Source organism: Protopterus annectens, chromosome 1.part1 (assembly GCF_019279795.1).
Source record: "Protopterus annectens isolate FY-2018-M chromosome 1.part1, PAN1.0, whole genome shotgun sequence".
Lineage (NCBI taxonomy): Eukaryota > Metazoa > Chordata > Ceratodontiformes > Protopteridae > Protopterus > Protopterus annectens.
This window is the reverse complement of record NC_056726.1, coordinates 1,874,686,525-1,874,714,350: the sequence shown is the minus strand read 5'-3', so window position 1 is coordinate 1,874,714,350 and position 27,826 is coordinate 1,874,686,525. Positions and strand designations below refer to the sequence as shown.

The window sequence follows — 27,826 nt, the reverse complement described above, 5'->3', positions numbered from 1 at the left end:
GTGGCTCTGTATTGTAATGAGCCGAAGTGGCAGAGGCATGGATTTTGATTGATGAGAAAGATAGGCCTTTGTCAAGCATCTCAGTTAAGTATTGTAATATCTGAGGAATATGTGGTTCTGCTGTATCAGTTCCTTGTGCTTGATTCCAAGCACAGAATCTTTTCCATTTGTCAGCATAAGATTTTCTAGTACTAGGCCTTCTGGCTTCCAAAATGACATCCATCACCCTTTACTGAGAGGTGTCGTTCGTATGATTACATGATTAGCCATGCTGCCAGGTTCAGAGTCTAATTGATTGCGCAGGATCTGATTGTTTTGCTGGGACAGTAGTTGTGGTCTTTGAGGCAAGGTGCAAGCTGGGTATTGAGACAAGTTCCTTAGGATTGGGTAACAGTATTGGCGGGGCCAGGCCGGGGCAATTAATATCATCTTTGGCTTTTCTTGTCTGACTTTTAGGAGGACCTTGGGTAGAAAAGGCATAGGAGGATAGGCGTAAACTGAAGGATAGGGCGTCCACTTTCCATGCTTGTCTGTGATAAGTCTTTGTGCAGAATCTTTTCAACTGATAATTTTGAGGAGAGGCAAATAGATCTATGTCTGGGCTCCCCCATTTCTCTGTTACATGCTGAATACTTGTGGATTTAGTTTCCACTCATGAGGATCCATAAGGTTTCTGCTTAAATTGTTTGCCAGAGTGTTTTGTTTTCCTGGCAGGAATTGAGCTTGAGGATGTATTTGGTACGTCAAAGCTGTGTCCCACAGTACCATGGCTAATCTGCAAAGGGGGTATGAATGTGTGCCCCCTTGCTTGTTTATATACCACATGACTGTGGTGTTGTCCGCCTTTATCAGTAGTTGTCCTGAATGAAGTAAGTCCTTGAAGGCTGTTAGGGCATTTTGAACACCTAGCATCTCTTTCTGGTTGACATGTAGATGCATTTGTTTTGGTGCCCATATGCCCTGAATGCATCTTCCATATGCTCTTCCTGCCATGTGGGCCCCCTAGGCATAAACTGATGCATCTGTTGTTAAGGTTTGACTGGCAGGAGGTAGAGTGAAGGGCTGTCCCATGTTTTGGTGACAGGCCTTTGCCAGCCATAGAAACTCCTATTCCAGGCAGGGAATAAGAGGAATCATTGTTTCCTGACTGTGTGAATGTTGACTCCATAAACTTTTTAGGTACCACTGAAGTTTCCTCATATGCAGTCTTGCATATGGAATTAGTAGGATGCAGGATGCCATGAAGCCCAGAGGCTGCAGAATTTGTCTTGCAGAAGACTGGGTTTTAGTTGCCAGTTTGAACTAAGTAGTCAGTTGCCTTTGTTTGTCTGGCGTGAGGTAAGCCATCTGGGAAATTGTATTCAAGCTTGCACCCAGGAATGCTATCTTTTGAGAGGGTACCAGCTGTGATTTCTTTTTGTTTATTGTGTACCCTAGGTATGTTAGAAGCCTTTTCACAAATGCCAGGTGTCGAAGAAGAGTGTCCTTGTTCTCTGCTTGAATGAGACAGTCGTCCAAGTAAGGATATATCTGTATACTTCTTTGTCTGTAAAATGCAATTACTGGTGCTAGGCACTTTGTAAATACCCTGGGCGCAGTAGATAAGCCAAAGGGCAGTGCAGAGAATTGGTAATGCATTTAGCCAGCCTTGAATCTGAGGTATCTTCTACACGACTATCTTATTGGGACATGCAGGTATGCCTCTTTTAGGTCTAAAGTCACCAGCCAAGCATTCTTGCCCAGCATGGACAGAAGCTGCTGCAAAGTCAGCATTTTGAATTTTGGAATGTCCAGGTATGTGTTCAAAATCGATAAATCCAGTATTGGCCACCAGGCCGTGTCCTTTCTGGGTACCAAGAACAGTCGAGTAAAAACATTGTCCTTTTTCCTGTTCTGGTACTGTCTGAATGGCCCCCATATCCGTGAGGAACGTAACCTGTTTCTCTGCCTCTGCCCATTGATTGTTTGGCAGATCTGGCCAACCATTTGCCATTGGCAGAGTGTGGAAATGGAATCTGTATCCCTGTGATACGATGTTTACTACCCACTTGTCCTGGGTTATTAACTGCCAATTTTGAGCAAAAAGTGCTAATTTTCCCCCTATGGGTGCTGCCAAAAAATAAGTGCTTGGTGTAGGCAGAGGGAAGTCATTGGGATTGCTTTCTGTAGGTTTGCGCTTTATCTCCTCCAGATTTGGAGGTAGATGCGCCCCATTCCTTTGACCTGTATGAGTCTTGTGCTTGGTATCTGGAACCCTTAGGGCGTCTGGATTTGCCACTTTGAGCTCTGTCTGACATAGGAAAGTACCATTTTTTTGTAGGCCAGTGTCTACTGAATCTTGGTGGCTGCACTTGTAAGAAGTCTAACAGTTTGCATAGACTTAGCTTTGTCTTCCATTTTCTTCAAAACCTCTTCTGCCTTAATACCAATCAGAGAATCATGCTGTAAAGGTGCATCTTGCAATTTAGCTTTAACATGATCAAGCAAATTTTGTTCCTTTAACCAGGCATGCCTCCTAATCACAGATCCAGTAACTGCGGCCTTGCAGGAGGCCTCTAAAGAAGCAAAACTACATTGTAAAGTATGCTTTCCAACTTGTTCAGCTGCATGCAATAATTCCTGCAATTCTTTATTTTCTGTACATTCTGAAATCAACATCATTTTCTGTTTCAGCAATCCCATAACATGTTGCTGGTACTTAAGCATATGAAATTGACAGTTTAAGGCCCGGACTGCCAAGGTTGCAGACTTATAAACCTTTTTTCCCCATGTGTCCAGTGCCCTTGAATCTCTGTCAGAGAGGGTAGGATTTTTTGCTGTTGAGGCCTTTAACTCCCTTTGGACCCTGTGAAATAGTTTCAGGATCAGCAGCAGGGTTTCTAAATAAAAATGTATGTGAGTCAGGGACCCTGTAATATCTGTCAGGCTTACTGGGAGCCGGAGGTAAGGAGTGAGGGGTCAAGCTGGACTCCGAAAACACATCATCCACAATGTCTAAAACGGGGAATGGCCAAAGGCTTGTGTTGAGGGAGAAGGAAATCTCCAAGCCTCTTTTTTGATTCTGAGAAGTCTTGACTCTCCCAGTGAAAATGCTCCCTCAAAGTATGCAAGGTTTCTCCAAATGAATAATCCTCAGGAGGAGATGCAGATGGAATAGACTCCTCAGCATCAGAATCCTCATAGGGAGGTAAAGATAATTCCTGATCAGAAGAGGAATCAGAAGAAATAGAAACCTGATCTGAAGATTCATAATCAGTGTCTTGCCTAGGCCTCTTATCTGGAGGAGGATGGGTACCCCTGATCAAGGTAATAAGGTCTTCAGCCATTTTGATCAACTGTTTTTTAGGCATAGAGGCCTGTGCACATGGCTCATGCGTTAGTTTTTTAGTTTTAGAAGTTGCTTTTGTCTTTGATTTTTCAGCTGTCGTCGTTTTGATATACAAATGTTGGGGTCTGAATACACCCTCAGAAGCCGGTGCCTGCTCAGCTGCTCCGGACCCATCCGAGGGAGATGCATCCATCAATCCAATACCGTGAATATTTTGTGGCATGCCGGACTCCACATGGGTGTCGGTAGAGGCCTGCGATTCGAAGGTAGAAAAGTGCCTCACTGAGAACCGGCGACTGGCTTAGGAGAAGCTTCGTTGTCGGTTTTGGATCTCGACTGCCTTTCTCTGTCCTTTTCTTTGCATTTTTTATGTACTCCGGTAGTCAGATTGCTATCCGATGGCATAACTTTGGTTTTGTCTAAATAATACCTCAGTTGTCTGTGTACATCTACAGAATGTAGGGTCCTCTCAGAGGCATTTTGGGGATTATGGTAAAAAAACAGGCAGGTTAATGGCTTGGTTTAATGAAAGTTCATTAACCACCTTGGGCATGAAAGAGGGTTTAGTCCTGAGGGCAACTCTTTCCTTGTCAAAAATGAGGTAAGGAGGGGTGGCCATGACGGCTTGTATCGCTGATACCCTACTGGTGGAGTTAAGGGCCACGAGTAGGACAGTTTTAAGGGTGCACAATTTTAGAGTTGCTGAATGTGCTGGTTCAAAAGGTGGCAGCGTGAGTTTTTCTAGGACAAAATTCAGGTCCCAAGGTGGAGGGATAGGCTTCCTGGGGGGGGGGGGGGGTTTGCTATGAAAAACTCCTTTGAGAAACAGCTTGATCTCCAATCTGGAAGCCAGCAATGGTAACACGGGCAGAAAGGCAGACATGACAAATAAATGGACTTTAACTGACGAGTGAGTTAGTCCTGCATGAAGGAGTTCATACAAATAGGAAAGGACCAAAGAAACAGGAACAGTCGTACAGTCCTGGCCTTTCCTCTGACACCACCTGGAGAATCTTTTTCATTTATTTCCATTTAAAGATGCAATTACTCCTGGTGCTAGGTTTCCTGGCCTCCTGCAAGACGTCGAGTATGTCCTCTGAGTATAGGTGTCTTAAGGGGATTAGAACCCTATCACCCATAAGGTCAGCTTCAAGTTGTTCATTTGACGGTGTAGTAGGATCCCCTGTTCTGTGTGAGCAAGTCTATTTGGTGGGGTAACCTGTGGTGATTGCCCTTGGCTAGTAAGTAGATAAGGGGAAACCAATGCTGTCTTGGCCAGTAGGGGGTCACCAAGAGGATTTTTGGTTTGTCCCTCTGGAGTTTGAGGATGACATTCTGAATCAGAGTGAAGGGTGGAAAGGCACAGAGAAACACTTCCCCCCAAGGAAAGGAGAAGGCATCCACTTTCCAGGCTTGTGAATGGGGGACCCTTGTGCAAAATTTGGGCATCTGTTTGTTCTGGGAGGAGGCAAACAGATCTAGTTGTGGAATACCCCACCTGTGAATAACATCTAGGAATACCTCACTGTGAAGCATCCATTCGTGAGAGGGAGCTGAAGATCTGCTTAGAGAGTCTGCTATGTCATTCTCTGTAGAGGGAATGTACACTGCTACTAGATGGATGTTGAGAGTTACTGCTAAAGTCCAGATTTGGATAGCTAAGCTGCAAAGATAATAGGACCTTGGGACCCCCATTTATGTACCACATGACAGTAATATTTGTCTGTGATCACCTTGAGAGTTCCTGGGAGTAGGGCTGTTTTGAACGTTTGCAGGGCTAAATGAAGTGCCCTCATTTCTTTGACATGATTTGGTCCTTTAGTCTTAGTGTGGACCATTTTCCTGTACAGTGATCTGTTTTTGGTTGTGTTGAAGTACTGCACCCCAACCCAAGTCTGATGCACCTGTTGTGAGTAATAGCAGGTGGGCAGGTACCTGTAATTGGATACCCTGGTTGTAGTGGATGGTAGAGATCCAACACTGGAGTTCTCTCTTCAGACACTGGAGCAGTGGAAGGGGAGTGTCCAGCAGATGGGAGTGCTGGCTCCTTAAGTTCTTCAAGATCAACTGGATCTTTCTTATGTGGAGTCTTGCTAGGGACAGCATAGGTATTAGGGATGCCAAGTGTCTTAGCATCCTTAGGAATTCTCGTGCTGACAATGAAGTGAGATTGGCAAGTTTGTTGAGGTATATGCCAAGGTCCAGGATTCTTTGTTCTGGAATAAAGGTTTTCATTAGGTCTATTCTAATTCTGCATCGCAAGAAAACCATGTCTTGTATGCATTGCAGATGAGACTTTTCTTTTTTTACAGTGAACTCCAGGTGGGTCAGGGTGTAGATCACCTGTCTTAGCTGCTATTGGAGGACTAGGCGGTCTTGATGAAGTACAATCAGGTCATCTACGTATGGGTATATTTACATACCCTGTGTTCTGCAGTGAGCAATGAAAGGTGCTAGACACTTTGTGAACACTCGAGGGGCTGTGGAGAGCACAAAGGGCAAGACAGAGAATTGAAAATGCCAGGAACCTACTGCAAAGCGCAGGAATTTCCTGTAATCTGGGTGACTAGGTATGTGGAGGTAGGCATCCTTCAAATCCAGGGCCACCATGAAGGCCTGAGTGGGAATGAGTGGTAGTAGCAAAGGTAAGGTGATAATTTTGAAGCTGGGTACCTTGAGAAACAGGTTTAGGAAAGACAGATCCAGAATTGGTCTCCGTGGACCATCTTTCCTTGGCACCAAAAACATTCATGAATAAAATCCTTTGTTTCTTTGGGTGGGTGCTATTTGTTCTATGGTGTCCTGGGCCAGTACTTGTTGAATGATAGTGGGGAAGAGGTGAACTGAGTTTGCTGGAGGTTGAGGAATTCCCTGGAAGGGGGTAACACACACCAAGTCAAAAAGTAACCCCTCTGAATGATGGATAGTACCCATCTTTCTGTTGTAATTTTCTGCCAGGAGGGAAGGGAAAGGGTGAGGCGAACAGACAATGGCGTGTTTTGATTTAGTAATGGTAAGTCACAGAGGAGGTGTTCTGGTTTGATCAAACTGGCTCCAAAAGGGGGTAGTGGAATGGGTGGAGGGAAACCTGGGGGTAGAGGTTTTCCTCGGTTGCCTGCATCCCTTTGTCTGAGGAGCTGTGTGGGAGGATTGCTTCCTGACAAAGGAAGTTCAATGAGGATAGTTTCTGTGGCATCTGGGTATGGGAGATACCAGCAAGTGTTTTAGGTTTTGCAGTTCTTTTCCCTTCTCTTGAAGGGATTTAAGAAGTTCAGCTGAGGCCTGGCCAAAAAGGCTTTATTGTCCAGGAGTGTATCAAGAAGTTTTGTTTGTACATCTACAGGCAGTGGCTGAAGTCTTAGCCAGGAGTATCGCCTTAGTACTAAGCCAAATGCAGCAAATTTGGATGATGCTTCCACAGCATCGTAACTGCACTTGGACTGCCTAGTTTACTTGGGATGCTGTTGAAAGTAGGTTGTTAAGCTGAGCTTTAATATTAGATTCAGGGGGCTTCCGAGAGTAGGGTGGAAGCCTTGGCAATTGTGCCCTGGCCATATGGGTTTGGTAGTTTTAAGGCTCTTATAGCAAGAGCAGAGCAGGTGTATACCTTTTTCCATAGTCTATCCATAAATTTACTCTTTTTATCAGTAGGATAGAGGGCAGTAGAAGGTAATTGCCTGGATGTCTTATCTGCAGAAACTGCAACAGCAGCAGGGTCTGCTGGTGGGTTTCTAAAAAGGAACCGAGTGTCCTGTGGCACCTTATAAAAACGATCAGGACGTCAAGATGTTGGTGGTTGTAAATCTGGTGTTTGAGAGGCGGCTAAGAAGGCATCCTAGAAGGCAGGGAGCAAAGGGGGCACAACTGGAAGGTACGGCTGTTCCATTTGAAACATGTCAAAATATATTTTCTTACTGAGACCTCTGAGGCCCGCCATTTAAAATGTTCTCTCATGAGGGAGATGGTATCACCAAAGGTGAATTCTTTCCCAGGGGACTCTGGGGTGATGTGATCCTCTTCCTCTGACGTAATATAGTCTTAGGGTGAATTAATTTGAGATTCATAGGTCACAGAGTCTTCCTCTGAGGACAGACCTTCCTCTGATACAAGTAAAAGGGGCCCTGTAGGAGAAAGGTACAGTTGTGTACACTTACCATAAATGTAGATGTTCGAGTGTATTCACTGTTGCAGTCATTACATTTGGGTTATCTGCTTGCGGTAGCCCTCAGTCTGCCTGATTAACAAAGTCTTGGGTCCTACGTCGGTTGCTGTCTCTTCTTCCGTGACATAAGGTGTAACATGCAGCCGACGTCATTACATCAGTTTTTCTTGCCCCAGATGTCAGGTGCCCCCCTAATGGGAAGCAATTAAATCTATAAATATACAAGGTTATACATCAAACAAAAAAGTAAATACACCAAAAAGCTTTTAAGCAATAAAAATGAGAGAAGAGGTATAGCCAAATGAAGTCAGGGGGCTGGAGGGAGGGTAACCAGAACTGCAACAGTGAATACATTCGAACATCTACATTTATGTTAAGTGTACACAACTGTACTATGTTCTTCATGTTTCACTGTTGCAGTCACTACATTTGGGTAGATTCCCAAAGCTAAGGATGGGAGGAGAAATTTAGATAGCATCAGGACCAGCTATAAGGCCCTGCAAAACTGCAGTGGCAAAGCCAGCTCTGGATTTAGAGAAAATTGGCAAATGGTAATGCTTGGAGAAAGTATGTACAGAACTCCAGGTAACAGCTTTTAGGATGTCCCTGGTAGGTACACCTCTGAGAAAGGCTGTAGAGGTAGATGAAGCCCTGGTTGAGTGGGGTCTGATCCCCTGTGGGATAATTAATGCAATGGCCTATCCATTTGGAGATGGTTCGCATTGAAATAGCCTTCCCCTCTGTCCCTGCAGCAAATGCCACCAGCAGTTGTTCAGATTTCCTTTGAGGTTTAGACCTGTCCAAGTAGACCTTTGGCATGAAAGAGGGATTGGTCCTGAGGGACACCCTGTCCGCATGAAAGATGATGAAAGGCTCCACTGCCATAAGGGCCTGTAATTCAGATACCCCTCTTGCTGAAGTGATTGTTAAAAGGGAAACTGTTTTCCAAGAAAGGAATTTTAAATCTGCAGTAGCAGCTGGCTCAAAAGGAGGAAGGGTGAGTTTCCCCAAAACAAAGTTAAGGTCCCAGGCTGGAGTTTTAGCTCTCCTGGGTGGTATTAAATTTTTGGCCCCTCTGAGGAACTGCTTGAGCAGTGGAAGAGAGAAGAGGGAAGGTTCTGTGTTATAATGAGCTGAAATGGCTGAGGCATGAATTTTTACTGAAGAAAAAGACAGACCCTTGTGAAACATCTGTTAAGTATTGTAAAATCTGAGGGAAATTGGGCACTGCTGTGCTCATCCTTTGAGATTGGTACCAGGCACAGAATCTTTTCCATTATTCAGCATAAGATTTTCTAGTACTAGGCCTCCTTGCCTCTAAAATGACATCCATCACTGGTTTACTGAGAGATGGTAAAGGAGAGCTTAGGTAATTAGCCAGGCTGCTAGGTTCAGTGTTTGAAGCTGAGGGTGCAGAATCTGGTTCTCCTGCTGAGACAGCAGGGTAGGAGTCTGAGGCAGGTGCCATGGGCCCAACAGTGACACACTGCGCAGGAGGGGGTACCAGTGTTGGCATGGCCAGGCTGGTGCAAGTTTCCACTCATGTGGGTCCATGAGGTTTCTGCTTAGTCTATCTAGCAGTGTATTTAGTTTTCCTGTCAGGAACTGAGCTTGTAGATGTACTTGGTAGCTCAAGGCTGTGTTCTGCAATGCCATGTCTAGTCTGCAGAGGGGGGTGAGAATGTATACCCCCCTGCTTATTTATGTGCCACATAACAGTGGTGGTGTCTGTCTTTACCATTAACTGTCCTGGAAGAATGTGGTCCTTGAAGGCTGTTAGAGCATTCTGTACAGCTAACATTTCTTTATGATTGATGTGATGGGTGCATTTGAATTGGGCTCCATTTTCCCTGAATGCACTTCCCTGCCAGGTGCACCCCCCCCATGCATAGTTTGATGCATCTGTTAGGGTTTGGGGGGCAGGGGGTAGTGTGAATGGTAGTCCCTTGTTTTGGTGGCAGGCTTCTGCCCACCAAAGGAACTCTAGGCATAGACAAGGAATGATAGGAATCATTGCTTCTAGATCCTGAGAACGTTGACACCATAGGCTTTTTAGATACCATTGTAGTTTACTCATATGCAGTCTTGCATATGGAATTAGAAGAATGTAGGAGGCCATGAACCCCAAAGCTTGCAGTATTTGCCTTGCAGATAGCAGGGTTTTTGTGGCCACTTGTTTGAAGTAGGTTGTCAAGTGAACTTGTTTCTCTGGCGTGAGGAAAACCATCTGGGAAATTGTATTCCAGCTTTCTCCCAGGAATATAATTTGTTGACAGGCAGGTGTGATTTATTTTCTTTTATGGTGTACCCCAGACAAGTTAGCACCCTTTGTACAAAAGCCAGATGATTCAAAAGTATGTCTAATTCAGGCAGAAAACCAGGACAATCGTCCAGGTATTGGTATATTTGAATATTTCTTTGCCTGCAAAATGCAATGACTGGAGCTAGGCACTTTGTGAATACCCTGGGCGCAGCAGATAAGCCAAAGGGCAGTGCAGAGAACTAATAGTGCGTATAGCCTGCTTTGAAGCGTAGGTCCTCCCTGATTGGGATGTGCAGGTATGCTTCCTTTAGATGTAGTGTTGACAACCAGGCATCTTTGCTTAGCATAGGAAGCAACTGGTGAAGAGTCAGCATCTAGAATTTTGGAATCACCAAAAATGTGTTTAGAGTAGGCAGACCCAGGATAGGATGCCATAAATTGTCTTTTCTGGGTACCAGGAAAATTCTCGAATAGAAACCTTGTCCCTTTTCCTCTTCTGGTACCAACTGAATAGCCCCTATGCTTAAGAGAGAGAGTACTTGCTTTTGGACCTCTGTCCACTGATTTGGAGGTAGATCTGGCCAACCGCTTGGAGTTGGTAACGTGTGGAAGTGAAATCTGTATCCTTGGGACACTATATTTAAAACCCATTTGTCCTGGGTAATGAGTCCCCAGTTCTTTGCATGAAGTGCAATCTTTCCCCCCAAAGGGGCAGTCAGTTGAGAAGTGCTTGGAAGTTTTGAGGCAGATTACCATGTGGAGAGTTTTATTACTCCCAAATTTCGAAGTGGAGGCCCCCCCCCCCCCCACTGCTTAGTCCTGTGCGTTCCCTGGGACTGAAGCCTGGGTGCTCTGCTGGATAAGGGTTTGGACTGAAGGTCTGGGAGAGGCAGGAAAAGACCAATTCTTAGAAGGCCAATGCCTACTAAAATCTTGGAGATTGTACTTGTAAAAAATCTATAACAGTTTGCATAGATTTAGCTTTTTCCTCCAACGTTTTAAGAACAACGTCTGCCTTGTTGCCAAACAGGTGGCCCTGATTTAAGGGAGCATCCAGTAATTTCGCTTTAACATGATCTGCCAAGGATTGCTCCTTAAGCCAAGCATGCCTTCTAAGTACAGACCCAGTTACCGCAGCCCTGCAAGATGCCTCTAGTGAATCAAAACTATATTGCAATATATGTTTACCAACTTATTCAGCAGAATGCATAAAATCCTGTAAATCCTTATTTTCAGCACAATCAGGAATCAACATAATTTTCTGTTTAATCAATCCAATAACATGCAGCTGATATATTAACATATGAAACTGGCAATTCAAGGCCCTAATGGCCAAAGTTGCAGAAGTATATACTTCCTTACCCAATCTATCCAGCGCCCTGGAATCTCTATCAGAGGGGGTAGGATTTTTGGCAGTAGTAGCAAAACAGTTTCAGGATCCACAGTAGGATTTTTGAAAAGGCACTTGAGAGAGTCAGGAACCCTGTACTATCTATCAGGTTTACTGTAAGTAGGAGGTAAAGAGTCAGGGGGTCATGCTAGAGTCTGAAAAGGCATCATCAACAATGTCCAGCACAGGAGGTATAGCTAAAGGCCTGTGCTGGGGCAGGAGTAAGAAATTCCTAAGCCTCTTTTTAGAATCAGAGAAATCCTGACTTTCCCAACAAAAAAACTCCTTGAGAGTATGCAAGGTTTCACCAAAAGAGAAATCCCCTGGGGGGGAAGCAGAGGGAATGGAGTCCTCAGCATCAGAATTCTCATAGGTAGATAAGGGTAAATCCTGGTCATCACAGGAAACAAATTTCAGAATCCTGACCAGACGTATCATAAGCAAACTCAGTCCTAGGTCTCGTGGGGGGGGGGGGGTTGGCTTCCCCTGATTAAAGTAATAAGGTCTTCAGTCATTCTTATCATGTTTTTTTTTTTTTTTTTTTTAGGCATAGAGGCCTGACCATGCGGTCTGGGTGTCAGTTTTCTAGGCATAGTTCGAGTTTTAGGCCTTGAAGAAGAAGATGGCGTTGGTTTAATATGCACGTCAGTAGGCCTGAATACACCCTCAGAAGCCGGTGCCTGCACAGCGGCTCCGGACCCATCCAAGGTAGAGACATCCGTGGGTTCCAAAGTTGAAGTATCTCGAGGCATACGGGACTCCGAATGGGTCTCAGTAGAGGCCTGCAAATCTGAAGTGGCGGGTATCAGGGGCTGTGAAAGCGCCTCACTAAGTACCGGTGAACTGGATGGCCCGTCTCTGTCTTTAGCTTTGCATTTTTTCGGAATTTCGGTAGTTGGATGGCTTACTGAAGACACATCAGGATAATTGAACCGAGCACTAAAAAATTTAGAAGCACAAATATACAGACAAAGGATAGTTTGTGGTTTAAATAAGGCACAAAACCGACAGCGAGGTACGTCGTGGTCAGGGCCTAGGCAAGGAATACAATACGAATGAAAATCTTATGAGGTATTTGCTCAAGAAATGCAATTATTTACTTTTACTGACATTGGTTTAGAGCAAGAAAAAGTTTCCCCACCGGGGTACTTAGCTTTTAGCTGAAGACTTCAGTTCTGAAACTCTAAAATGAAAATTTCAGGAGTCAGCCAACCCGCACTTGCGAATTGCTTCTGTTTCGAGCACCGCTTGGTAAGAAAGACTGATGTAATGACGTCGGCTGCATGTTTTATATCCCTGGCGACCTCACGTCACGGAAGAAGAGACAGCAACCGATGCAGGACCCAAGACTTTGTTAGTCAGGTCGACTGAGGGCTACTACAAGCAGATAACCCAAATGTAATTACTGCAACAGTGAAACACGAAGAACATCAATCAGTTGGTTGCTATTGTGTCTGTAGGGCCTGGAATGCCTTAAACAGGCTTTGAGTTGCATTTCTGTGTGTCTTACTTTTTGTTTTCTCTTCACTGGAGTAGACAGCAGAGAAAGAGATGGAGCAGACATCTGGGTAGATGGAGGAACAAGAGCAGGGCCCTCCAACTGAATGAGTCGTGGTTCCCCTCTGCCATCAGGATTTGATGGCTGGTTTGCCTCAGCGGACATACTCGAGGTTTCTGCCAGTCCAGCTTCCATCGTGGTTCCTGGGCCTAGTAAGGAAAAAGGAGGTCTGAAGAGATCCCGGGCTTTCAGTCTCAAGAATCTCCCCTGACTCCTGAGGTGCAGCATGGGAATCAGGCCTGGTTTTCTTGGCCTTTTTCTGCAACAGCTCTTTGGATGGGCCTGCTCTTTCCTCCATACCGAGCGCGAGACGTCAGAGCCTCTGATTTTCCAAGTAAAGTTTAAGCACTGCCAGACAGCTGTGAAGGGTTTTTGGAACAAAAGATTTGCAAAGAGGGCAGGACATATGGTCGTGGGCCTCGCCTAAACTGAATACGCACTTATCGTGCGAGCTCGTGAGGTATTTGTCTCCCACAAGCACACTTCCCCTTTCTAGTGGACATGTATGTATTAGCAAAAACCAAAAACAGACCATGGAAAGCCCATAGAGTACTTGTCTGTAGTGGTAGTCTGAAATAGCAGCGATCTGCTTTCCGAACTGGAGAACTAGAGTCTGACGTTCACTGTGGCAGAAAAATTCTGAAGACGGTACGTGCAGACATCACTTTTATACCCTACGCCAGTTTATGGTCCTGGTGCAGGACATCACACATACCCTCTTGAAGCAAGACTTTGGTATACTGGCCAGATGTCGGCGCTGCAGTCAGCAACCGCCCTACTGTTATGAATACTGCAACATGTGAATAGAAATATATTGGGTAATTACAAATGGTTTACATTTAGCTCTATTGCTATTTCATGTACGTTCTAGTACCATCCATTCATCTATTCTTTCTGTATTCCAACTTCATTCAATTGCTTTTAAGCTGACTAATATGATCCCACCACATGCACATTCTTCCAGGTGTATACATTCCCATGTAAAATACTTTGTGGTTCTTTGTAAGGAATCTAAGCTTCAGTGCTAATAAATTTCTCCAGCATTTCCATGATCCATCTTAATCCTGTCTACAACAATGTACATGAAAAACTAATCCAATTGTTGTGGCTAGAATGAAGAAAAGATAAAGCCATGACTATAATAAATACTACTGGGATTAAATTAGTGGGCCTGGGTGACGGAAAGAATGTGGCAGGGAGGGTGGGAATAAGTAGTCATTGCCAGGTCACAAATCCTGTGGGAAAGCAGTGTGGTCACTGCACCACAAAGCTCTACAAGACTGCAGAGATGGTGCATACAGACGGTACTGGCTAGGGGGGAGCCATGCCATACAGGAAGACAAGAGATCTGATCCTATAAGCAATAGTTCTTGATGGTATTTCTAACACCAAGGAGTTGTGGTGTGGCCAAAATAGGAAGGACGACACAAGAATCAAACACTGGATTGCTTCTTTACACCCAACCCTTGCCTTTGTAGAAATGAATGGGACAATCTGTCTGTATCCTAGGTATAGAATAAATGGACCATAAAGCTATTCATAGGATTATAAGAGATTACTAGGCTATCGATCTGGAGGTCATTTTAAGCCTAGTCATTTCAACCCAATGCAGTACCACAGAAGTACTAGTCAATACCCAAGATTGCATTTAGTGATGACAGCCCATGTCCAGGAGGGTTGTGGGCTCTGTCCTGGTAGGAATTTACGATGCCCCATCCACTCATCCAGGTTCCTCCTGAACAGTGTCATAGAGGCGGTCTTTCTCACATGAACTGGTGAATGATGTGACAGTCACTGGGAGATAACTCTGCCCCGTCCAGTATGTCCAATTTAAGTCCCTGGAACGGGTAAAGCCCTACACTCATTTAATTTATGGATATGCAGTAATTTCATTAGGTTTGTGTCTTGTGTTGCTCTGTAGGCCAGGCATAAGTCTCCCCCCTGCATGGCTTGGGAGTGAGTCTGACTCTAGCCATTACAGGAGGAATGAACAGGCATGGCTGCAAGTAGTGAAGACGGTGGTTTGGGGATAGGGTAAGGAGGTCCTATGTGCAAAAAGGAATACAAAACTATTGCAAATTTGGTATCATCTATAAAATAAATAAATAAATAAATAAAATCTATTTGCACACAAATAAATAAATAAAATCTATTTGCACACAATGTAAAATGATGCTTACAAAACCATTAATAAGGAATTCAATGAAAGTGCAACACAACCAATATAGGTGCACTTTTTGCACCATGTTTGAATATTTATTGAACAATCATGGCACGTTTTCTCTAAACTTGATTTTTGGTCAATTTTATTATTTCTGACAACATAGTATAATATGACATGTATCTCGTATATTAATGCATGAAAATAAGTTACTAAAGCATTGTCTACTTAATTCAGCCTTCTTGAATTACATTATATACATTGGTCCTATTGCTCCTGGCTTCAAAATAGTGAAATGTCATACTAGGATATGCACTGAAATTACTTTGTCAGCTGATTACCAATTGTATGTCGAAAAACGTGGAGGAAATGCCTGCATTTTATAACACAGAACAGGATAATTTACATGAGTAAACCGGTCTGTTTGCTACACCCACTCTGGCTTTAAATAAATTCATACTGGCTTACAAAAGTGCTTGCTGTCAGTGTTTGTTATAAGAAAAGAAAATCTAAATTTTTTCTTTGCAGACCCTGTAGAATGATTTTTATACAAGTATTAATAAGGAATGGGAGCCACTAAAAATACTGCAGTGTGTTCCTACTCACAACATCCTACAACATATTCTTCGAAGTAGAATATGCTTACTAATATCCTTTGCAACCAGTTTTTCAGTTTACAATTTGGGGAAGAACTCCATAGCAGCTCATTTTTAGTTAATATTCATCTAGACATATTCCAGATTCCTTACATCTCCTGGATCTACAGTTGACCATGCAGGAGGAAAAAAAATTGCAGGAAGATTACTGACCATGATGGACAACACTCCCAGTATTGCTTTCTTTTACCGAAGGGTGATTAAGATAAGACGAAGCAATGCCAGTTGAGACACCACACATTATAATCCCTTTATATATTAGTGTTTGCATAGCTGACCTGTTCAACAATTCCCCTTTGTTATTACTACTGATGAATACTGCATTTTCTTCCACAACTAATGTGCAGCAATAATTCTGGAAATAGAAGTGTTTTCCTTAATAAAATGATATACTAGCAAGATTCTGATGAAGTCAATTAATTACAATGAACCTCTAGTTGTTTGCCTACAGGTAGTAATGGATTAAGTTATCCTGATAAGGTCCTCTGTTGATGCAGAAATGTAAATGACAATATACAATAGGAGAAGTGCACAATCAAGACAAGCAAAGTATGCAAACACAGAATTCTACCTAAATACTGATTGAGCACGTTATCCTAAAGGAAGAGGACAGCTTAAGCATTTTAAATTTATAGTAGAGTGTCACCCATCACCTATTAAGCTCCGGATTAGTGCACACAATGGAAAAAGACTATTTGCGTTTGTTAAACAAAAAGCATATAAAGGAGCTCCAGTCTGAGCTTAGAGGGACAGCAGAGCAGAAGGAGATGCTAAGCCATCACACAGCTGTACCTGGCAGCTCACGGTCTGGTTCAAAGTAATTCTGATCAGCAAACACCGCATCACTCTCCTCCTCCAATACAGGTTTCAAATGAATCTCTGAAGGTACATGCTTGGCTAGAGAAATTGTGCACAAGTAAAACATTACATATACACTCAAAGACGACAAAACTTTTATTCAAATATTTCTAAAGAGCTAATCTACAAAACTACAACTCTGTGTGCTTCACACCAATGTTACTGATCATTTCTGATTATTTTTCTGCCAATTCACATCTTTTCTTTCACATTTTACTACTCACAACACAAACTTATGCAGTCTATGACTTGTATGCAACTGCCTAACATTTTTGTCCAGGGACATTGACTTATGACATCAACGTGCTTCAGATTTTGATCTCCAAGCTGGCATTATCAAATGCTTGTACAAACTGAAAATTTTACTAGAATTCTACAGATGCATGCAGAATGCATGTTACAATAAATAAATAAAATGCATGAGCATGTATAAAGACAGATGCTAGACCTAATTTTGAGAATTCAAGATGGCAGTTGGCAACAGGTACAATGCGGTTTGTAACAACTGAAACTTGGGTAGTGCTATTAAGAAGTGTATGGCAGTCTGGCTCTTTGGCTCTACACAAGCATGGACTTTGGTTTGCTGCACAGGAAATTAAAGAGCAAAACAGACAATAGGTTGGCAGCACTCAAAGAACTGTAAACATGCATTAAGGTAGGAAAAGCCAAAGTCAAGATGGGTCTTTATAAGGTGTAGGAAGAGGTAGATACCATTGATTAAAAAATACAAAGGCAACAATTTAATGACAAAGTGCAATTTAAAAAACTATTAATGGTGTGAAAGGTTGATAGATAAATGCACAAAAGTTTTTCAATTCCTGTATGTCTAGTTAATCACAGAAAATGGTAGTAGAAGTAGCTAAATTAAAAATGTCCTAAATAAAAAAATAAAAAACTTATTTTGAAATATTATTACACAGAATTATTAAAATTCACGCACACAAGTTTCTTACAGTGTTTTGTTTTGGACCCAATATATCTGTACAGTGGGCTTAATATGTATATAGATTAGTACTAAAGTAACTGCTGTTGTGGGCCATTTTAAGCCTGGCCAATTACCCCATGTGATAACTAAACCATACACCTTGTGAATGCAAGGCAAACACCTTAACCATTATGCCAACCTCCCACCCCAAGGGATACTACAGAGATTACTTATTTCTTAAAATATAAATGCATGTATGAAAGACCCAGTGCATTCTTGAGGAGTTAGCTTAAAGGGAAGCAGATGGGCACAAACATTTTCTAAGTACACTATGGATGTACATAACAGCAGGAATTAGCTTTCTGAAATCAAGTGGCAAGACAGAAGTGGGACACCTTCAGGAAAGTGGAGGCAATGCTAAACACAATTTTGCTTCCACTACAACAACAAAACAAAAGGAAATGCAATCAGTGCAAGACACAACAGAAGGCAAGAATGCTGAGTAATGGACAGAGAACAGGGATTATGAATAAGGTGGAAAATTATTAACATGGTGCAGGGACTGAATAAAATGCCACATGTTCAACTTAAAGAGCTGTCAGTAGTGCAGCACAGCTTGGCAAAACTATTTCAGTGAAATCAGTCTCATGGCTTTAAGTAAAAACTGGAAGAAAGGTCACTGTAGAGATCACCGGGGGGGGGGGGGTGGACGAAAGGTGTACTGTAAGTATCTAATGATTTGTCAGATATGGAAGTTGAGGTGGCAGCAAACAGGCCAGAGAGGTAGCAAGATGTCAAAAGAAAGGGTTCCAGGTAACATTCTGAAAAACATTTACCTACACCAACAACCATCTGATACAGGAAAAACAGGATCAGGGAAAGTAATGAGTGGTTGCAACAATGGACAAGGAAAAAGAGGCTAAAGACTAGTAGGTAGATGTGGGGAGACTTCCCAAAAAGACCAACTTTATGCAAGGGATAAGGTCCATCTTAGCCCAGAAAGGACAATACTGAGCTATACAGGCACATGTCAAAGATCATAGCCTTCAACTAAGATGGAGGGGAGGCAGGGTAAAAAACAGGCAGGACAGGTACTTAGGCAGTAAATAAGAAATAAAAAATAACACCAAACAAGAGTGACTCAGATTGCTGCTAGGAAGTACTGTTGGACATGGTGATGCCTAGGTAAAGGTTATTCAGGAATGACGGACAAGTGTTAGATGGGGGTAAAGTAGCAATCTACATAAAAGGAAAGCATTAGACATGAAGTTAAACAAAGACCACCAACACATGAATGAGGCAATGCACAGACAGGGTTAGAATCTAGGTTAAGTGCTCTGGCAATTAAGGTAGAGATTTTAGTTGTAGCTCTTCTCTGACTTGCCATTCTGCTTGACTACTGCTGATCTCTGTCTATATTTGATTTTGAATTGAAGTTATTCATTTCTGGTTTGGTTACATCTATTTAGCTTTTTCCTTATATTGCATTTTGTTCAAACTGTTTGTTCTTTTGGAATTTTAAGAGGTCGTGTCTAGGGTCAGCTGGAAAAGTTAGAATAAAATTCTTTTGCAGACAGTAAACATCCAGTTAATTAGTGGGAGCAGCTGAGAAATAGCATTCCTCATTTAACTTGAGATACTTAGAAGCATCTTTACTTAGCTATAGTGCTTGTTTGACTTGTTCTCTGCCTGACTATATCGATCTCTGCGTTTGATTTTTCTGAATTGAAGTTATTGATTTAAGGTTTGGTTACTTCGATTTTTTTTTTCTTTTTCTTGCATTGCATTTTAAGTTTTTTGTTCTTCTGGAGTTTTAAGAGGTCTTGGCAACAGTCAGTAAACAACATCCAGCTTAGTGGGAGGAGCTGAGCAACAGCATTCCTCATTTAACTAGAAATATTTAGAGGCATTTTTATTTAGCTGTAGTGCTTGTTTGACTTGCTACTTTCTGCATGACTATTGCTGATATCTGTCTACATCTGATTATTCCCACCCACATTACTGCTGTTGTACTCTTAACCTTGGTGGCTTTTGAGTTGCCCTCCCCTACTATAAATCTGATTTTGGGCACTCCCAGTCCCATCTCATCAGCTCACTCTAGAGTACTGCAAGATCATCTGGGAAGGCCCATGCTCAGTAATTATCTTTGGTTTCCTCCCTTCTCACTTCTAAAAAAAATGCACTTTATTTAGCTGCTTTTACTATATCTGTGCTTTTCACTTTACTGCTTTTTGCTGTACATTTTTCAAGTGTTCAATTGCATTTAATCTGCTGCATTTATTACTGCTTGTTAGTTGCCTGATTAAATTCTGTTATTCTAAGCCTCTTAGTTTTAATTTTCGCACTTGGGCTTCAAACTAGTTATCTTACACAACAATGGTTTGTGGTCTATACTCTTGTGGCAGGAGAGGTAGCTTACATCCGTCTAAGCTGGGAATAGCTGGCTGAAGGCTTATTGTGTTGGTTATTGTAAAAGTGTCTTAGCTCTGGTTTAAGTGACTGGGCTTCAGACCAGTAATTTTACATGAAGGTTTGTGGTCTATAATCTTGTAGGAGGAAATGATAGCCTCCACCCTTCTCAGCTGGAAATTGTGGGTGTAGGCTTATCGTGCCTGCTATTCTAAGTGTCTTTGTGCTGATTAAAGCACTTGGGGTGCAAACCAGTTATTTTACATCAGGAAGGTTTGTGGTCTACACTCTTGTGGCAGGAGAGGATAGCCTACACCCTTCTGAGCTGGGAATTGCTGGCTGAAGGCTTATTGGGTTAATTTTTCTAAAAATGTCTTGGTTCTGGTTTAAGCACTTGGACTCCAAACCAGTTATTTTATATTAAGGATAGTGGTCTACAGTCTTGTGGGAGGACAGGGTAGCCCTTCTGAGCTGGGTACTGCTGGTGAAGGCTTACTGTGCCTGTTATAAGTGTCTTTGTTCTGGTCTGTAGTCCTCACTCTTGTGGTATTACTGTCTAGATAGATTTTTTTCTAAACTACTAGAGCATCTAGATTGCAAATAGCGGAGTGTTGCTCAAAGTTGTTTGTCTTACTGACTTGTTCAATATTTATATTTTCCTCACTTCTCCCTGGTAGGTCAATGGGATATGCATTTCTTGACTCCCTCTGTGGCCATTCTGTTTCAGATGGGTAGTCTGAGGCACTGAAGCATTTGCTTCATGTACACTGACAACCCACTTATTCTTAATAAAACATATTGTGTGTGCGAGAGGTATAAATACACTGATGCTGGAGGCAAAATTTCCTCACACAACCAAAATGTAATACTACAGAGGTTGTCAGTGACATTAGCACCACACCTACTGCACAGGGTAAAGACCCTACACATAAAACCACTTGTGCTCAAAACATTTACAGGTAACCTTCCTAAAACATAAAGGCCTCCTGCACAGTACAATCAAAGAAACGGCCTCAGCCATCATGTAAACACTCTTAAAACGTCACCCACAGCTACACATATGAACACTGTATCCAATACCTCCATTGCTAAACCTTTAAGGCAAACCAACACACAGCCAAACTTCTTGGTCATTGGTGATTCTATAGTGAAGCACACCAATGTCAATGTCCACCTCACAAGACTTGGTAAGGAGAGAGAAAGAAGTTGTGCGCTCACCATAACATACCATCTGTGTTGTCTATTTTCATTCTTCCTCAACAGTTGGGTTTGGATCAGATTTGGCCATTATTTTAGCTCATGGCCACCACAAAACCTCTCGAGCTCCTCCCTTACCCATAATGCATCAACCCCTAACATACCTCAGATCTTGTTTGCTGGTTGACAAAGTAAGCAGTATTAATATAATGTTCCTGACAGAAGTAGTCATATCTGGAGCTCAGCATAAAGGACAGTGGTGTCTTATAAGCTCTTGTTCTTCCAGAAAACAATTGTGAAAAAGGTTGGGGGTTGAAGAAGAATGAAAATGGACCACACAGATGGAATGTTATGGGGAATACATAACTTCTTTATCTGATGTTGTCAATTTTCATTCATTCCTCAACAGCTGGAATACAGTCCCCAGCTACCAAAAATCCAGTGTGGACTCCATGAAAAGATATTCCTGACCACAGCTGAGCTAAAGGCTGCTGTTCCCCTTGAGACAAAATCCAGTACCTAATGAGTAATAAAAGTATAAGGACTGGCTAAAGTTGCAGCCGCTCATATGTCGTCCATGAAAGCCCCAGACAGAAACAATGAAGAAGTTGCCATGGACCTAGTTGAATGGGCTCTTAAATGTTTTGGTAAGGACAGACCCAGCTTACTGTAAAACAATGATGTACAGTCAGTCAGTCAGCCACCTGGTTAAAGTTACCTTTGCAATTGGTTTACCCAGTTTAGAATTTGCAAACGATTCAAATAACTGATCCGCCTTTTTAATTTCTTTTTATTATATTTAATTATTTATTGACATTTGTTAACCAGGTTTGTCCAACTGGGCTTGTGGCCCATTTTCAGTGGAGACCAGAGGAGAAAAGCTCCAGTAGTACATTTTTAAACAAGTACAATTTTAAACAATATTGATGTAATAGCAGTTATAGCAAAAAGATTCACATATGTTGGGTTACATGCATATAGTTAAAGTTGCATTAAAAAGATGCTTAGTAACAATTTTACATTGATATAGTTCAATAGGTCAACAATAACATTTTTTGTTTGTATAAAATTATGCAAATGCATAGCAGACACATTGGAGAGAGAGGTGTAATGAGGTAGTAAGTATGGACCTTTTGAGGGTGCATAAAGGGGAGGAAGACTAGGTGGGGTCATGGCAAGGGCAGGTCCTGGAATTGAGAAAATAAGCTTTTTTAGTTCATTTTTAAAGTATGAGGTGTGGGGGATTGAACGTAAGTCAAGGGAAGTTTGTTCCAAGCATGGGCAAGGGAGTGTTTGTAGAGTAGTTTGCCTACTGACCTTTTTGGGTGGTAGAAATCAAGTAATTGTTGGTTAGAAGTACGGAGGGTCCGGGATGGGATGTAGATGGAGACTAAGGAAGATAGAGATGGACAGAAGGAGGTTTTATAAAGAATAGAGTGTGGCAAATGAAATTGAAAAGATAGCAGATATTCGGGAAGTTTAAGCCATTGAAGAGAGTTTAAAGAAAATGCAGTGGTGTAAGTTGTATGGGGAGTTAGTAATGAATCTGGCTATTTTATGGTAAGTCTGTTGGAGTTTGTTTAGAGTGGAGGCCTGGATATTGGTAAGAACTGGGGTGGCGTACAAGAGGGAGGGGAGGAGGAGTGCCTGGCCCAGGATAAGTCTAGATTCAGGGGTTAGGAACTTTTTTGTTCCGATATAGCAGACCTAGTTTATGGTTTGTTTGTTTTTATACACTGGAGTATGTGTAGGATGAACTTTAGTTCATCGACAATGACCCATAGGGGGTTTGTGTGGGTGTCAGGTTGGATAGGGCTACTGTTAAAAGATGGATAGGTGCACTGTTAGAAGATGTAATAAAAAAGGAGGTTTTGTGATGAGAAAGAGAACGGGGAAGGAAAAGTAGGAGTTTGATCTTTTTGGGATTTAGGATCAGTAGGTTGTGAGAGAGTCATTGTTCAGTGGATAGTTGGGCTTGTTGGGTCAGGGAGTGTAGTTCAGGAATATTATTTGAGATGGATATAAGTATAGAGTCGTCTACATACTGAATAAGGGAGAATTTTTTGCATGAGTTGTAAAGATCATTGGTGAAGATTTTAAACAAAAGGGGTCCCAAGATGGAGCCTTGGGGAACACCAGTGGAGATGGGAAGGAAAGGTGAGGAGAATGAGAGCCATTTGACAGATTGTTCCCTGCCAGATAGGTAACTATTAAACCAGGCAAGTGAGGAGGGGGATAGGTGGAGATTTGCGAGTTTGGATAGTAGTAGAGGATGAGAGACAGTATTGAAGGCTTTGGAGAGATCTAGGAAGAGACAGGAAATGAGTTTATTGTTGTCTAGGGCCTCTGCAATGGTATGAGTGAAGGAGAGGATGGCAGTGGTGGTGCTGTGGTGAGGATGAAATCCATGTTGGGTAGGAGTAAGCAAGTGCTGCGTGAGGAGGTGACTGAGAAGCTGGGAGTGAATACATTTTTCTAACATCTTGGAGAGGGGGGACAGAATGGCGATGGGTCAGTAGTTTGAGGGGTCAGTGGAGTTTCCACCTTTATGAAGAGGGACAGTAAAGAAAGATTTCCAAAGGGTGGGGACAGTAGATTCCACAATAGATCGATTAATTAGTACAGATATAGGATAGGCAACTGAGTCAACAGCAAGTTTGAGGAATGTAGGAGATAGATTGTCAGTGGAAGGAGGGCAAGGTTTTAGCTAGAGTAGTAAAGATTTGATGTAAGTAATGGGAACTGGCTCAAATGAAAACAAAGTTGTGTTAGTGGGACTTGGAGGGGTGGGTGTCGAAGAAGAGTTTGGCTTAGAGGTTGCCAGATTTTGGATGGAAGAGAGAAAGTGTTCATTCAGGGGGGTAGCTGTTTCCCGAGACGAAGAGTTAGGGTATGGGAATACCTCGACTCTGGGGTTTTATTATATGTAAGTAAAAATGTAACTGTCTGTGAACATCCAGTAAGTGGAAAAAGAAGTTATGTACTCACCATAATGTTTCATGTTTTTTGTCCATCTCGCCTTCAATCTCTGCTGGTTGGATTCGGAATTGATAATTGGTTCCGACCCGGCCTATACTAAAGCTCGAGAGCTTCCACTGGCTCGAGGCAATACCCTATCCCATCATTCCTAGGGAGACTACCCAGATCTTGTTTGCAAATACTGAACAGAGTAACAGTTATATACACAACAGTACATACATACACATGTGCCACCTAGGACTAAGAAGGAAATCAAAGTACAGTTGTGTACACGTGCCATAAATGTAAATGTTCAAGTGCATTCACTGTTTCAGTCATCACATTTGGGTTATCCCTGCTAGGGTAGCCCTCGGCCAGCCCGAATACCAGACACTTAGTACTTCTGCGTCAGTTGCTGTCACTTAAAGACTGAAGTCAGGTCATCAGTAGTATTAAGTAAGGCAGCCAACATCATTACATCAGTTTTTCTTACCCTAACCTGTCAGAAGCCCCCAAAATAAGGAGAAGGCCAGGTTCTGGTGGAAGAACCCCAGCAGTGGAAAATAAATACCAATATTTCCCTTGTAAGGAAAGGAGAACAAGGTAGAAAGGTAATAAAAGGAGAAAGAGAAGAAAGGGGGATGGAGGGTGGGAAACCAGGACTGCAACAGTGAGTAGATTCGAACATCTACATTTATGGTAAGTGTACACAACTGTACTATGTTCTTAGTGTTTCACTGTTGCAATCATCACATTTGGGTAGATTCCCAAAGCTGAGGAAGAGGATGGAGGCAGTCAAGGAACTTACGGGCTGGCTAGGATGCCTTGCAAGAATGCAGATGCAAACCCTGCCCTGGATTTGGAGAAGAGAGGCAGGTGGTAATGCTTGGTAAAAGTGTGAACTGATGTTCAGGGGGCAGTCTCCAGGATGTCCCTAGTGGGGACTCCTCTGAGGAAAGCTGCAGGGGTGGAGGCTGCTCTGGTGGAGTGTGTCCTGACCCCCTGGAAGGAGGCTTTTCCATGGTGTTTGTAGCAGAAATGGATGCAGTATGCTATCCATTTGGAAATGGTTTGCTTGGAGATGGCTTTGATTTCTGCCCCTGCAGCAAAGCTAACCAACAATTGATTAGATTTTCTGAAGGATTTAGTCCAGTCCAGATAGAATTTGAGCTGTCTGTGCACATCCAGAGAATGAATAATCCCTTCCCCCTTGTTCTGGGGATTAGAAAAAAAAGGTGGGCAAATGAATGGATTGGTTGAGATTCACACTGGACACCACTTTGGACAGGAAGGATGGGTTAGTTCTGAGGGATACCCTGTCAGCATGGAAGATGATGAATGGTTCCACAGCCATGAGTGCTTGCAGCTCAAAGACTCTTCTGGCTGAAGTGATGGCCAGAAGGAATCCTGTCTTCCAGGAGAGAAATTGTAGTTCTGCAAAAGGTGGTAGGGTGAGCTGTTCCAAGACCAAGTTAAGGTCCCAAGCTTGTGCCCTTCTTGGAAGCCTCAAGTTGCTAGCCCCTCTGAAGAACTGTTTGATCAAAGGGTGTGAGAAAAGGGGCTGCTCAGTGGGAAAAAGAGCAGAAATAGCAGAGGCATGAATTTTTATAGAGGAGAAAGAAAACACTGTGTAGAAGGTCAGCTAAGTAATCCAGGATGAGAGGGCTGGAGGGCTGTGCCGTATTGGCTTCCTTAGCCTGGATCCAGGTGCAGAACCTTTTCCATTTATCTGTATAGGATTTTCTGGTGCTAGGACATCTGGCCTCATGGATAACATCCGGAAACTGTTTACGGAGGATGGCAGACTGGTTTGGTGTTAGGGAATAAGCCAAGCTGCCAAATTGAATGTCTGCAATTGAGGATGCATGAGTTCCCCTTCCCTCTGGGTCAGGAGGTTTGGAATCTGAGGAAGATGCCATGGAGGCAGCAGGGACAGGCTGCGCAGCAAGGGTTACTAGTGTTGTCGAGGCCAGTCTGGAGCTATAAGAATGGTCCTTGGTTTTTCCTCCCTTATTTTGAGCAGTACCCTGGGGATGAGAGGTAGGGGAGAAAAGGCTTAGACCGATAGATTGACCCAGGAGAAGGACAGGGCATCCACTTTCCAAGCCATGCAATAATGCTCCCTGGTGCAGAATTTGCTGAGCTGATGGTTGTTGTGGGAGGCAAAGAGGTCTACCTTTGGGGTTCCCCATTTCTGTGTTATTAGGGTGAAGGTACTTCTGTTGAGTTGCCACTCACGTAGGTCCAGAAGATTTCTGCTTAATTGGTCTGCCAGAGAGTTGAGAGAGCCTGACAGGAATTGTGCTAACAGGTGTAGTTGCATGGAAGAGGCTGCGTGCCATAGGGTCATGGCCAGCCTGCATAGAGGGTAGAAGTGAGTCCCTCCCTGCTTGATGTACCACATTACAGTGGTGTTGTCTGTTGTGATCAGGAGAATACCTGGAGACAGAAGGGGTTTGAAAGCTATCAAGGCGTGCTGCACAGCCATCACCTCTTTTTGACTGATGTGCAGAGGGATTTGCTGTGGGCTCCATTGGCCCTGTATGCACTTGCCATCCAGGTGTGTCCCCAAGCGTAATCTGATGCATTTGTGGTGAGGGTCTGGGTGGTGGGGGGATGGAGAGAAAGGCAGCCCCTTGTTGTGGGAGCATGGTATTGCCCACCAAATGAAATCTCTTCTGAGGCAAGGAATTATAGGTAGGATAGTTTCCAGGTCTTAAGAGTGCTGACACCAAAGGCTCTTTAGGTACCATTGAAGTTTCCTCATATGCAGTCTGGCATATGGAATGAGTAGCATGTAAGATTCCATGAAACCCAGAGCTTGCAGGATCTTTCTTGCAGATAGCTGGGGCCTGGTGGCTAGTTGAGAGAAGTAGGCTGTCAGGAGAATTTGTTTCTCTGGTATAAGGTATGCCCATCTAGGATGCTGTGTCCACACTTGCTCCCAGGAAGATAATCCTTTGGGTGGGCACATGTTTGGATTTCTTTTCATTGACTGTGTACCCTAGGGAGGTTAGTAGGATCTTTACAAAGGCCAGGTGCTAGAGCAGCTTTTCATGGCTGTCTGCCTGAATAAGGCAGTCGTCTATGTATGGGTAAATTTGAATTTCTTTGTCTGCAATAGGCAATGGCCGGAGCCAGACATTTTGTAAAAACTCTGGGAGCAGTAGATAAGCCAAAGGGAAGAGTAGAGAACTGAAAGTGTTGAGACCCTGCCCTGAAGCGGAGATATTTCCTGCATGATTCCTTGATAGGAATGTGGAGGTAGGCCTCTTTTAGATCTAGGGTGGCTAGCCAAGCATCATTGGAGAGCATGGGTAGCAGCTGCTGGAGGGTAAGCATTTTGAATTTTGGGATCACAAGGAAGGTACTTAGAATGGATAGATTGAGGATGGAGTGTCAGGTGCCCTCTTTTCTGGAGACCAGGAAAAGTCTGGAGTAGAAGCCTTGGCCTATCTGTTCTGCAGGAACATGCTCTACTGCCCTCATAGAGACCAGAGAAAGGATTTGCTTTTGTGCCTCTGCTCAATGATTCGGTGGTAGAGCTGGGAACCCTTTTGGGGTTGGAAGGGTGTGGAAGGAAAATTTGTATCCCAAAGATATGATGTTCAGAACCCACTGGTCCTTGAGTGAAAGGAGAGTTTTCCTCCTAGGGGTAGATGAAGGTGGGCAGAGGGAGGAGGTGGCAGAGGTGAGTCATTGTGAGTTCTTATCATAATGGGGTGGCTTAGAACTCCCTGGTTTTGAAGTGGATGTAGTCCACTACTTAGATCTCTGCATTCCCTAGGGCTGCTGCCTGGGGAGGGGGGGGGTCTGTTTCCACACGGCCTAGGCTGGGCTGGTTTACTAGGAGCACAAAAGGACCAGTGCTTGGATGGTCAATGCCTGCTGAACCTAGGTGGCTGGACCTGCAAGAAATCCTTAACTGTTTGCATAGATTTTGCTTTTTCTTCCATCTTTT

The 27,826-nt window shown here is 43.2% G+C and overlaps 1 protein-coding gene across 11 annotated transcripts in view; it reads right to left on the bottom strand.

Moving 5' to 3' along the window:
* The window catches only part of LOC122812836 (protein 4.1-like), a gene marked incomplete at its 3' end in the record, with an annotated part of 3,376,257 nt that overhangs the window by 969,843 nt on the left and 2,378,588 nt on the right, over positions 1-27,826 (bottom strand). For 9 of the 11 annotated variants that reach the window (XM_044084885.1, XM_044084929.1, XM_044084895.1 and 6 more), the window contains 1 exon segment: positions 16,311-16,415. In XM_044084885.1, coding sequence (XP_043940820.1) covers positions 16,311-16,415 — 105 coding nt within the window. 11 annotated transcript variants of the gene reach the window in all.